General features: G+C 37.0%; 1 protein-coding gene across 1 annotated transcript in view; it reads left to right on the top strand.

The window, feature by feature from the left end:
- Positions 1-13543, top strand: part of CPLANE1 (ciliogenesis and planar polarity effector complex subunit 1) — a 171696-nt gene that overhangs the window by 140966 nt on the left and 17187 nt on the right. The window contains exons 46-48 of the mRNA XM_004387899.2: positions 3543-3601; positions 4249-4416; positions 5709-5833. Of these exons, the coding sequence (XP_004387956.1) occupies positions 3543-3601; positions 4249-4416; positions 5709-5833 (352 nt within the window). The remainder of the gene's footprint in view (positions 1-3542; positions 3602-4248; positions 4417-5708; positions 5834-13543) is intronic.

The raw sequence follows: 13543 nt of genomic DNA, 5'->3' as shown, positions 1-13543 counted from the left end.
CTTACTCTCCTGTGCTGAATTCCTTTTATTTGTGGATTTTTTTTTCATTTCTTTTATTTTTGTAGATTTTGTTTTTACTGAGACTGTGTTTTTCTTCTTTATTTTGATGAGTAAGTTTGTTAAGTTTCTTTGTGGTTACCTTGAAATTTACCCTTGTCTTCCTAGTTTTGAACCAGTCTATTATTACTTGGTATCGCCTTGCCTTCCACACCATTAGAAGGTTCTATACCTACACCGTTTATTCCCGCTTTTATTATTCTGATGTTGTTGTCATTTACAGATTAACTTCTCTGGTTCCCTTGTAATTCTTTTGGTTTTAGATAGTCCTTGAGAGTTCATTTCCTAGGTTAGTATCTGGCTCGTACAATCTTACATCCTAGATTCAGGCTGTGGTCTGATGTTGTTTATTCTCAGTTCGAAGGACTCTCTTTAATAATTCTTGTACCTTTGGTTTGGTTTTTACGTAGTCCCTCAATTTCTGTTTATCTAGAAATGTCCTAATTTTACCATCATATTTGACTGTGAGTTTTGCAGGATATATTATTCTTGGCTGGCAGTTTTTTTCTTTCAAGGTTTTATGTATATCATCCCATTGCCTTCTTGCCTGCATGGTTTCTGCCAGATAATCCAAGCTTAGTGTTATTGTTTCTCTTCTGTATGTGACTTTTCAGTTTTCTCGAGCTGCTCTCAGGATTCTTTCTTTATCTTTGGTTTTAGCTAGTGTGATTATGGTATGCCTTGGTTATTTTCTTTTGTGGTCTATCCTGTATGGTGTTCATTGAGCTTCTTGGATGGTCAGCTTTTATCTTTCATGATATTGGGGAAGTCTTCTGTCAGCATTTCTTCAATGATCCTCTCTGTGTTTTCTGTTTTCTCCCCATTCTGGAATTCTGGTCACTCGAAAATTTTTGCTTTTGATTGTATTCCACATAATTCTCAGGGTTTCTTCATTTTTCTTCATTCTTTTTCTGATTTTTCCTTCAAACAGAGTTGTATCCAAGTGTTTGTTTTCAGTTTCACTGATCTGTTTTCCATTGTTTCAAACCTGCTCCTTAGCCGTTCTGTGACACTGTCCATTTGTGAAATCTTGTTGTTTATCTTTTAGATTTCTAATTGTTGTTTTTTGTATGATTTCTGGTTGTGAATTTATTTTGGCATTTTGTTCCTGTATTATTTTTCTGAATTATTCTGTTTTTTTGTCTGTATTTTCCATGAATTTGTCTGCCTTTTCCATGAATTTGTCTATTTTTTCCTCATTTTTGTCTGCTTTTTGCTTCAACCCTTGGATAGCTCTGAATATTAGAGATTTGAATTCCCTATCAGGTAGTTCTATGCCATTTCTTCTACTGGAAAGTCATCTGGTGTTTTATTTTGGATGCCTACTGGAACCATCCTGTTCTGTTTTTTTATATTTTTTGATATTGTCTGCTGTCTTCGGGATATTCAGTAGTTATTTTCCTTGTACTGATTGTAAATTTGTTTCTTTCGTCCTGCTGTTCAGTTTTATTTGGTTATGTCTGAGCAGGCAGGCTCTGTGTTCTTTTTTGTTTGCTCGTCTGTGGGCACGATACTTTTCGCCTCCTTGTCCAATGGGCTGGGTCAGTCGCTCAGCTGTGGTGCAGCAGGGCAGGTCCAGCTGAAGGGGAGTTGCTGATTGGGACATAAACCTTTTCTTGATAGCTCTAGAGACATGGTAGTGACCTTCAGGGCACCTTAGGTACATGACCAGAATCTTAAAAGTGTGTGTGTATTCATGTTCCCCCACCCCATGAGGTGGTTCTAACATCACCCTCCTTGTTAGCCAAGCAAATACCCAAGATAGTTTGAAATGTATTCAAATTTAGAATAAATTAACTCTGAGGGCATAGGTACTGTTTGGTTCATAGACTTTGTGACATTTGCTTTAAGATTTTAGGCACTTGTTTATTTTCAGCTTCTATTTGGATGAAGGTATGGGATTATTGAAGGAGCCCTGGTGGCCCAGTGTTAAACACTCAGTTGCTAACTGAAAGGTCGGTGGTTCGAACCCACCAGCCACTCTGTGGGAGAAAGATGGGTCAGTCTACTTCTGTAAAGGAAATCCTATGGTGCAGTTCTACTCTTTCCTGTAGGGTTGACATCGACTTGAAGAGTTGAAATCAGCTTGACGGCTATGGATTTAGGTTTATGGGATTAGTGTCACTAGGAGTCAGAATCAACTCCACGGTAGCAGGTTTTTTTTTTCCTTTTTTTTCCCCAGTTGTAATTTAAGGAGTACTTGGGTGGTGCAAATGGTTAAGCACTCAACTACTAAATGAAAGGTTAGTGGTTCAGACCCTCCCAGAGGCACCTCAGAAGACAGGCCTGGCAATCTGCTTCATGGCCTTGAAACCCCTATGGAGCAGTTCTACTCTGCACACATGATGTTGCAGTGAGTTGGAATGGACTCAATGGCAACAAAGAACAATGATGGGATTTAAATTTTCATTTGAATTTCCATCAGAAATCGATAAGACCTTTAATTTGTTACTACTTACAAATAGGACCTTGAGAAAGTGAATTCACTTCTGAGTTCCTACTTTTAGATACACAATTGTGTATGAAAAGACTTAATTTCATTAGTACAACAGTAACATTAAGTTCTGGAATGATAGAATGTATATATCTGACATTTGTCAGTTTGCCTTATGGTACATAAGTTTTGCAGAGTTTGTAAGTCACTGTGAGTTCACTGTAGTAGGTTTCTGTTAAGCATTTTAAAAACATAAAAATGTAGTTTAAGGAGTCCCTTAAATGATTTTAAATGTCTGATGCATTTCTGCTTTATCAGCCAAGCTCTTGGTGAGATTAAACACAAAACCTGTAGAGGCAGTCCCCAGGTTATGAACATGAGCCAACCCATGTAAAGCCTATTATACTAAAAATTCGAGGTACATACAATGGTTATTAATAACAAATGGGTGGTACTTTGCAACATGCATCAAAACATTATTATTATTATTATTACTGTATTGCTATGTTAAAGATGTTTTAGTGTATCTGGATGTGTTTCTTTAATGTTTTTTATGCATAGAAATGTACACTATATACTAATACAAACGTTTGACTAACTGACATTAGATACAAACCATACCTAACTGGTCTGACTTACGTACAAATTTGACTTAAAGACAGATTTAGGAATGGAACTCGTTTGTAATCCGAGACTTCCTATACTAAGTGTAGGTGTCTTTATCTCTAAAATATTTCTATTTTTCATTTTAAACGCAGCTGATAATATTCTCCTCTTTTGAGAAAATACATTAATTTCACTCAGAAAATGTATTTTGCATCCCACTTATTAAACGGATTTTACTTTAATTACATGATGCTTCAATTTAACGTTTTCATGTTTTGTGCTTGGGTAGGAAGCTTCATGAAATATGACAGTGTTTTACTGTTTCTAAATAGCAAAATTATGTTTTAACCTCCTGTTAAAATTGATTAGTGGAATTTCTTAATTTCCATGGATTGTAATTACGTGAACTGAACAATAATGAACTAACTGGGTATTTCTTGTGCAGATTTACATGACTTCAAGGGAAATCAGGCTGAGACAGAAGATGAAGTATGAAAAAGACAGGTGAGTTTGGTAGCTATCCCCTGAGCACTCTCTCTAGCTTGTTCACCCTAGGCATAGATAATGCCTTCAAACCAAACCCGTTGCCTTAGAGTCGATTTTGACTCCTAGTGACCTTGTAGAGGACAGAGTAGAACTGCTCCATAGGGTTTCCAAGGCTATAATCTTTACGTGAACAAACTGCCACATCTTTCTCCCCTAAAGCAGCTGGTGAGTTTGAACCACAAAATGCCTTGGGAGTTCTGATTTTCAAAATTGTCTTTTTTTTTTCTTTTTTTTGTCAATAAACAGAAAATTATGGGAGAAATCACTGCAAAGAAAAAAAAGACTCACTTCCTTTTCAGAAATTTGTTTTCAAATATTTATTTGTTCCATTCCATTTTTATGACTTTTACTTCTGCTGTTCCATTCCCTCTTCCAACCTAGACATGTACTTGCATTTGAGAAATTCTAAATGCTCCACAGGCCATAACTATAAGCACCATTAATAATACTACCTAATGATTTTCAGAAATATGACAAACGGAAGTATTTTTGAAAAGCACTGAAAAAAAGCAAAGGCTAGGTGGTCTTCAAACACTATGTTCCCTCTAAAAGTATGAACTGAAAATGACTCTTTTAGTAAATGATGTTTATTTTTTTGTCTAAAGGTTGCTACTCTCTGACCACTATAGTCGTCGAATCTCACAGGCATACAGTCTGATGAATGAGCTGTTATCTGATTCAGTGCAGCTACCAACAACTGCACAGAAACCATTGCCTTACAGACCCAGAACTGCTCGGGTTTCCACACAGCAACGCTCCCCTTATCCAAACAGGTAAGACAAGTTTTGGCATGCCATTTGGCAAGATCACTGAGGCCTCATAAGAAGAAATACAGTACTTTTGTAAGTTGAGTTCAGTGTATCTGCATCTACCCTGCTCAGAGTTATGATGATGAAGAAAAAAAGTAGCCCCACAATCATGAGCTCTTTATAAATTTGTAGAACCACCAAGACAAAAGGCAAAAATGACATTAAACCTCTACCTTAGATATAACAAAGCACTTCAGTATACCTAATATGATTTGATAATCTGTTCAGTCCTGTTTTTGTTATTATTTGTGTCTGTAATTTGCTTCCTCCTTCCTTCTCTCCCTGTTTTTCCACTTGTCACCTTTATTCTCACAGAAACAACCCATCCCCCCAGCTCCCGCTTCTCCCTCTGTTCTCCCTCCCCAGCCTCTCCAGTTATGCTGATTACGATGTAGATGCTGTCTGTTATATATTCAGTATTAAATCCAAACTGCGTTTACCTTTACAATAATGACCTTCAGTGGGTTGGATATGAGTCTGTTAGGCAGGAGTTAATTAAACATAGCATTCTTAAGAAAATTATCAAAGTGTAAAGTTTCTTATATGTGGCAAACACACACACAAGGTTACATCTATTGGTGATCCGTAAAGTGAACATGAATTGGCATTAAGTACAATTCTGTTAAAAATGACCATCTTTGACAAAATACAGTCAATTATGATTATTCTTGGTAGTTATTACGCTATAAAGTCCCCTCGAATACTGAATTAGCCAATACCGAACCAGCCTTTTGACCCCGGCTGGGAATTGTTTGCCCTTTGTGCATTTCTGCACGTCGTCTCGGACATATTCACACATACAGAATCCTCAAATGACGAGGATCGACTGTGAATGATTAGGATTATAAACATAATCACATAACCTAAGCATCTAGAGGAAATGCTACCATCACACCCAGACGTAATTAGATCACTAGTGTGTGTAGTTTGGGGTTTACTCAAAATACCAGAGACTCCCCTTGAATTCTTTCTAGAATAAAACAGGGTGTAAATACATAAACAACTATTAAAGATACAGAGAACTTGAAATGGATAGAGAGATAATAAAAAACAATTTAAAAAAAAGATGTTTGAAGTACTAGATACAAAGATAATTTGTTGAGGGTTATTATATGCTAAATGCATCACTGAGCTACAGAATCTAAGCAGTGTCAAGTGAATGTATTACTCTGAGGTATAATTTGGGCTTTTTGAAATATTAAAATTTATCACCGATATGAGAATCTAGGAATATAACTATGTAATTTCTACCTTAGAGAGAATCAACATGGTCACAATTCTCCAATAAATCAATGTGGAAAAGTCAGTTATTTATCCAAATCAAGTTATACCCCAGAGGGGAAACCTTTTGTGCAACCCCAAGATTCACCTTGGCCGAGTGGTAAGTCTAAACTTTTTCATATTGTGTGATTTTAATCTATTCCTTTGTGTCCTATAAGTTGTCTTTTTTTTTATTGGTAAAAGCTGTACATCTTAGTTCAAAGCAATTCTCATTTTAACAAAATGTAAGGAATTGATAAAGCCTTAGCTGTACTGATATTTTGTTCTATTTCTTTAAAATAAGACTCTAGGAGTCTTTTTAAACTATTGGGCTTTTTGTAATAGTATTTGAACAGTCAGTAAATTAGATATAACTTACTCCCAGAATCAGTTTCTTTTGTGTGTCTGGCTAAAGATGTAGGCATTTTTACAAATCAAGTTCTTATAGATTGGAGGGATAGCTATATCACAGAAGAAGGATGCTAAGAGGCTCACACTGAAATAATACCATGTTTTTATTCCTTTTGAACATCCTTTTCCACATTAAAAAATACAATATCTGTGATTTTCTGGTAGCATTATTTTAAGTAATATGCTAAAGGGAAACATACTTATTTATAAAATGATTACACATTAAAAATGTTTAATATTAGCTAACTTATATGCCAGGTTCAGTTTAAGCACTTTAATTACAATCCTGTTAGCTAAGTACTATATTATGTCCCTGTTTTAAAGATCAGTAATCCAAAGCAGAGAAAGTTTAAATAACCTGCCCAAGATAAGACAGCTAGGAAGTAGTAGAGCCAGGATTTAAACCCAGTCTGGGTCTAGAACCTATAATCTTAAAACCTACACATCAGTACACTGCCTCAGTTTAGAAAATTGAAGTTTCCATAATAAATTCCACTCCCTCTAGATAAAACCCTTAATAGTTTGGTTAACTCTTGCTTCTGATTGACAAATTACAATAAAAAAACACTATTCTTTCTAAAACTAAAATGTCAAAATAGTGAGCCATGGTTTCTTAATATCAGAGGAAAAAGTCTTGGATTACATGGAGATATGTCTTCCTCTTATATCTGTCCAATTTCAGGCCTGTTTAACCTTGCACTTTGACTGTTGCTGTGGCCTATGTCCATCCTCCAGTCCATCTCATCTCCCTTTGCTGGGTTATACCTGATGAGATCCTCCTGCTACTCCCGGGCTCAGAAGCCTTCAAGGAGTGTACTGACTAAGCTAAGCCCAGACCCTCTTGGTGGCCTTCAGGGCATCCTCCATGTGGTCCTTCTACCTCCTTAGCCTCCTTTCCTCATATAATCTGTGTGGCATGACAGTTTGTTTTTCAACCACATTCCATGCTTTTGTGCTTCAGTTAAGGAGCCCTGGTGGCGCAGTGGTTAAGCGCTCGGCTGCTAACTGAAAGGTCGGCGGTTCGAACCCCCCAACCAACCACTCCATGGGACAAAGATGTGGCAGTCTACTTCTGTAAAGATTTACAGCTTTGGAAACCCTGTGGGGCAGTTTACTCTGTCCTGTAAGGTTGTTATGAGTTGGAATCAACTCAATGGCAATGGGTTAATACAGTTTTTTACAGTAGGTTTGATTTGGTGCTCCAATTACTTAGTTGAAATTCTTCTCGCACTTAGAATTCCTCACCTGTGTGTCTTTGACGACGTCCCTAATCTTAACTCTTTAGTTCTTCCAACCTGACAAAATTCATTTTAAATTGAGGCTAGTACTTGAGTGGTTGCTATAAAAATTGGAGATTAATAGTGGCTAGAACAGTTGTTCTCTTAACCCTCAATCAGATGTTCTGATCTTCATTAATTTCTCTCAATAATATCTTGTAGTTTTCTGTATGAAGACCTCATACTTCTTTTGTGTGATTTATTCCTAGATATCTTGATTATTTTTACCACTTCAATTGTAAACTTCTTCTATTGCTAGTAGAAATACAATTGACTTTTGTATTGATCTTTCATCATATGATGATTGTAAATTCACCTAATTAGTCTAATAGTTTATAAAATATTGTAGAGTTTTTAGTTGTTATACTGTCTCCAAGAAAATACGAGTTTTTTCTCTGTTTCCAATTCTTAGGCTTGAAGCATATACCAGAGCAGGTCTTATGTTGTAGTTCCTCATAAACTTGTTATGTCCCATGCCAGACTAAATTCTTTGAGGGTATCAACTATCTCTTCCTCATCTTTGTATTACTCTTCACATTGAACAAATGAAATAATTGGATAGTTGGGTAAATAAATATGAAAAAAATGGCTTTTTAGGTTAGTTGTTGTTGTTAGGTGCCATTGAGTCAGTTCCGAATACAGTAGAACGAAACACTGCCCCATACTCGCCGTCTTCACAGTTGTTGCTATGTTTCAGTCCATTGTTGCAGCCATTGTGTGAATCCAGCTCGCTGAAGGTCTTGTATTTCGCTGACCCTCACTTTACCAAGCATGATGATAAAGTAGACTGGGAAATTGTCCCTCTTGATAACATGTACAAAGTACGTGAGATGAAGTCTTGCCATCCTTGCTTCTAAGGAGCGTTCTGGCTGTACTTCTTCCAAGACAGATTTGTTCATTCTTCTGACAGTCCATGGTATTTTCAGTATTCTTCACCAACGCCATAATTCAAAGGCGTCAGTTCTTCTTCTGTCTTTCTTATTTAGTGTCAGGCTTTCCCATGCATATAAGAGTTGAAAATACCATGGCTTGGTTCAGGCGCACTTTAGTCCTGAAAGTGACATCTTTGCTTTTTAACACTTTAAAGAGGTCTTTTGCAGAAGATACGTGCAATGCGGTGCGTCGTTTGATTTCTTGGCTGCTGCTTCCACTGGCATTAATTGTGGATCCAAGTAAAATGAAATCCTTAACAGTTTCAATATTTTCTGTTTATCATGATGTTGCTTATTGGTCCTATTGTGAGGATTTTTGTTTTCTTTATGCTGAGGTGCAATCCATACTGGAGGTTGTGGTCTTTGATCTTCATCAGTAAGTGCTTCAAGTCCTCTTTGCTTTTAGCAAGCAAGGTTATGTTATCTGCATATCACAGGCTGTTAATGAATCTTCCTCCAATCCTGATCCCTTCTCCTTCTTCTTATAGTCCCGCTTCTTGGATTATTTGCTCAGCATACAGATTGAATAAGTATGGTGAAAGGATACAACCCTGACACACCCCTTTCCTGATTTTAAACCATGCAGTATCCCCTTGTTCTCTTTGAACGATGCCCTCTTTGTCTATGTACAGGTTCCTCACGAGCACAATTAAGTGTTCTGGAATTCCCATTCTTCAAAATGTTATCCGTAATTCGTTATGATCCACACAGTCAAATGCCTTTGCATAGTCTTTAATAAAACACAGGTAAACACCTTTCTGGTATTCTCCACTTTCAGCCAGGATCCATCTGACATCAGCAGTGATATCCCTGGTTCCACGTCCTCTTCTGAATCCAGCTTGAATTTCTGGCAGTTCCCTGTCAATATACTGCTGCAACCGTTTTTGAATGATCTTCAGCAAAATTTTACTTGTGTGTCATATTAATGATATTGTTTGGTAATTGCTGCATTCTTTTGGATCACCTTTCTTTGTCACATAGAATACACATGGATCTCTTCCAATCAGTTGGCCAGGTAGCTGTCTTCCAGATTTCTTGGCATAGACAAGCGGGCATCTCCAGTGCTGCATCTGTTTGTTGAAACATCTCTGTTGGTATTCTGTCAAGTCCTGGAGCCTTGTTTTTTTGCCAGTGCCTTCAGTGCAGTTTGGACTTCTTCAGTACCATCAGTTCTTGATCATATATTACCTTCTGAAATGGCTGAACATCAAGCAATTCTTTATGGTACAGTGACTCTGTGTATTCCCTCCTTCTTTTGATGCTTCCTGCATCATTCAGTATTTTCCCTGTAGAATCCTTCAGTATTGCAACTCAAGGCTTGAAGTTTTTCTTAGTTCTTTCAGCTTGAGAAATGCCAAGCGTGTTTTTCCCTTTTGGTTTTCTAACTCCATGTCTTTGTATACTTCATTATAATACTTTACTTTGTCTTCTCAAATCTTTGAAATCTTCTGTTCAGCACTTCATCATTTCTTTTGTTTGCTTTAGCTACTCATGTTCAAGAGCAAGTTTCAGAGTCTCTTATGACATCCATTTTGGTCTTTTCTTTCTTTGCTGTCTTTTTAATGACCTCTTGTTTTCTTCATGTATGATGTCCTTGATACCATTCTGCAACTCGTCTGGTCTTTGGTCATAAGTGTTAACTGCCTCAAATCTATTCTTGAGATGGTCTCTAAATTCAGGTAGGATATACTCAAGGTCATATTTTGGCTCTCATGGACTTGCTCTAATTTTCTTCGGCTTCATCTTAAACTTGCATGTGAGCAATTGATGGTCTGTTCCGCATTCAGCCCCTGGCCTTGTTCTGACTGATGATATTGAGCTTCTCTATCATCTCTTTCCACAGATGTAGTCATTTTGATTCCTGTGTTTTCTATGTGACAAGGTCCACGTGTACAGTTGTCGTTTATGTTGTTGAAAACAGTATTTGCAATGAAGAAGTTGTTGGTCTTGCAAAATTCTATCATGCTATCTCTGGCATTGTTTCTATCACCAAGACCATATTTTCTAACTGCTGATCCTTCTTCGTTTTCAACTTTCGCATCCAATCGCCGGTAATTATCAATGCCTCTTGATTGCATATTTGATCAATTTTAGATTGTAGAATTTGGTAAAAATCTTCAATTTCTTCATATTTGGCCTTAGTGGTTGGTGCATAAATTTGAATGTTAGTCGTATTAACTGATCTTCCCTGTAGGTATGTGGATATTATCCTGTCACTGACAATGTTGTACTTCAGGATAGATCTTGAAATGTTCTTGTTGACAGTGAACGTGACACCAGTCCTCTTTTTTTTTTTTTATATTTTATTGTACTTCAGGTGAAGGCTTACATAACAGTTTCTCATGTAACAGTAACACACATGCTGTTTTATGACATTGGTTAACAACCCCACAACTTTTTACCCTTTTAATTTTTCACTTTTTTTTTTTTTTTTTTGTGAAAATACGCATAGCCAAAGATACGCCATTTCAAAAATTTTTTTTACATACACATTTAAGTGACATTGACTACGCTCTTCTAATTGTGCTGTTATTCTCACTTAAGATGAAGGCTTACAGGACATAATAGTCTCCCATTTAACAGTTACTACAAATGTTGCCCTATGACAATGGTTAACAATCTCACAACACATCAACAATATCCTTACTCTACTTTGTGTTCCCTATCATCAGCTTCCTACTCCCCTTCTGCCTTCTGGGCCTTGTCACTGGACTCCTGTACCTCGTTACTCTCATGGTTTTACTGGGCTGTCCACTCGCAGGCTGATCAGTGAACCTCGAAGGTAACTTTACCACTGAGCTAAAAGGGTGTCTGGGGGCCATACTCTCAGGGTTTCTCCAGTCTCCTTTAGGCCAGTAAATCTGGTCCTTTTTTTTTTTTTTTTTTTTTGACACCAGTCCTCTTTTGTTTGTCATTCCTGGTATAGTAGACCACATGATTGCCCAATTCAAAATGGCCTATACCAGTCCATTTCAGCTCACTTATGCCTAGGATATTGATGTTTATGTGTTCCATTTCATTCTTGACGACTTCCAATTTTCCTAGATTCATACTTTGTACATTCCACGTTTTGATTATTAATGGAGTTTTGCAGCTTTTTCTCATTTTGATTGGTGCTTCATCAGCAAATGAAGGTCCCAAAAGCTTCACTCCATCCATGTCATTAAAGTTGCCTCTACTTTGAGGTGGCAGCTCTTCCCCTGTCGTATTTTGAATGCCTCCCAACCTTAGGGGCTCATCTTTCGACACTATATCAGACAGTGTTTTGCTGCTATTCATAAGGTTTCCAATGGCTAATTTTTTCAGAAGTAGACCCCCAGGTCCTTCTTCCTAGTCTGTCTTAGTCTGGAAGCTCTGCTGAAACCTGTCCACCATGGGTGACCTTGCTGGTATTTGAAATACCAGAGGCACAGCTTCCAACATCACAGCAACACTTGAGCTACCATGGTATGACAAACTGACAGATGAGTGGTGATAACATGAAAGTAGCTATTTGTAAACAACTTATTGTTCAAGGATATCAAAGGTGGGTATTGTAGTAGTGATAGCCTGTTAGAGAATAGCACCTTATGCCTGTTATCCCAGCTAACCTGTCACTTAGCTTCCCCAGATTTTTAAGGCAAAGAAAATAGATAACTCAAGTTCTTGTGAACAATCTTATCACCTCTGACTGCTCAGATAGTGCAGTCTGTAAGTCTGTTTGTTCCTGCAGACTCAGCTGTATGTAGAACCCAACCATTTCATTTGGCTACATTCAGAGGCTTTTGGTCCCCAAATATTGGGGGGCAATGGGAGAGAAACTTAGGCATGACTGATACCAGGCCCTTTCCTAGGCAATGATACAGATAAGTTGAGCCCACATGGGAGAAGTTCAGTCATTGCACAGATGGAGAGGAGAAGATACACAAAGATTTTAAATTCCCTGCAGTTGATCTGTAAAAGAAGAGGTTTTTTTCTGAAGATGTTTGTGAGTTTGACTGTGCATTGCTATCTCTCTTGTAAAGCAACATGCAGCTTCTAATTCCTTCAGACCTACTTGCAAACTGTTATACTTAGGGATCTTTTCTTTGTTTTATGAAAAACAATATAAAGACGTTATTTGTGACAACAACTTAAAGGGGGCAGGAACAGAGTCATATAGGAACAGAATTTTTGTATGCTATTGAAGTTAAACTGGTATCAATTTAAACTATATTGTTATAAATTTAGGATGTTAGATGTATTCCCCATGGTAAGAACAACAACAAAAATCTTAAAAATATGTGCAAAAGATAGAAGAAAGGCATCAAAATGGTTCACTACAAAAAAATCAACTAAACACAAAAGAAGTCGGTATTGGGGGAAATGAGGAACAAAGTATGACATATAGAAGACAAATAGAATGGTAGAAGTATAAGTCTTTCCTTATTAGTAATTACTTTAAATATAAATGGATTAAATTATCTAATCAAAAGGCAGAGATTGGTAGAATGGGTAAGAAAACATGATCCAACTATATCCTGTCTGCAGGAGGCCCACTGTAGATCCAAAGGCACAAATAGGTTGCAAGAGAAAGGCCAGAAAAAATATTCCATGCAAATAGTAACCAACGGAGAGATGGGGTGGCTATATTATTATCAGACAAAAGGGTCAATTCATCAAGCAGATATAACAGTTATAAATATCTGTGAACCTAACAACAGAGCCCCCAAATATGTGAAGCAAACATTGACAGAATTGAAGAGAGAAACAGACAGTTCTATAGTAATACCTGGAGACTTCATTATATCAGTTTCAGTAATGGATAGAACTTCTAGACAGAAGATCAGTAAGGAGATACACTTTAACAACACTGTGAACCAACTAAACCTAACAGACATACTCAAAACACTCCACTGAACAACAACAGAATATACATTCTTCAATCTCCACGATAGACCATATGTTAGGTTACAAACAAGTTTCAATAAATTTAAGAAGACTATAATCATACAAAGTATCTCTTTGACCACAGTTGAATGAAACTGGAAATCAGTAACAGAAAGAAAATTGGAATATTCACAAATACATGAAAAATAAAGTACACACTATTAAACAACCAGTGGGTTAAAGAAGAAATCACAGGAGAAATTAGAAAATACTTAGAGATTAATAAAAATTAAAACACAGCATACCGAAATTTATGAGATGCAGTCAAGCCGGTGCTCAGAGGCAAATTTATTGCTGTAAACA

This window comes from Trichechus manatus, unplaced genomic scaffold (assembly GCF_000243295.1).
Source record: "Trichechus manatus latirostris isolate Lorelei unplaced genomic scaffold, TriManLat1.0 scaffold00197, whole genome shotgun sequence".
NCBI classification, from domain to species: domain Eukaryota; kingdom Metazoa; phylum Chordata; class Mammalia; order Sirenia; family Trichechidae; genus Trichechus; species Trichechus manatus.
This window is presented reverse-complemented; position numbering and strand designations above follow the sequence as displayed.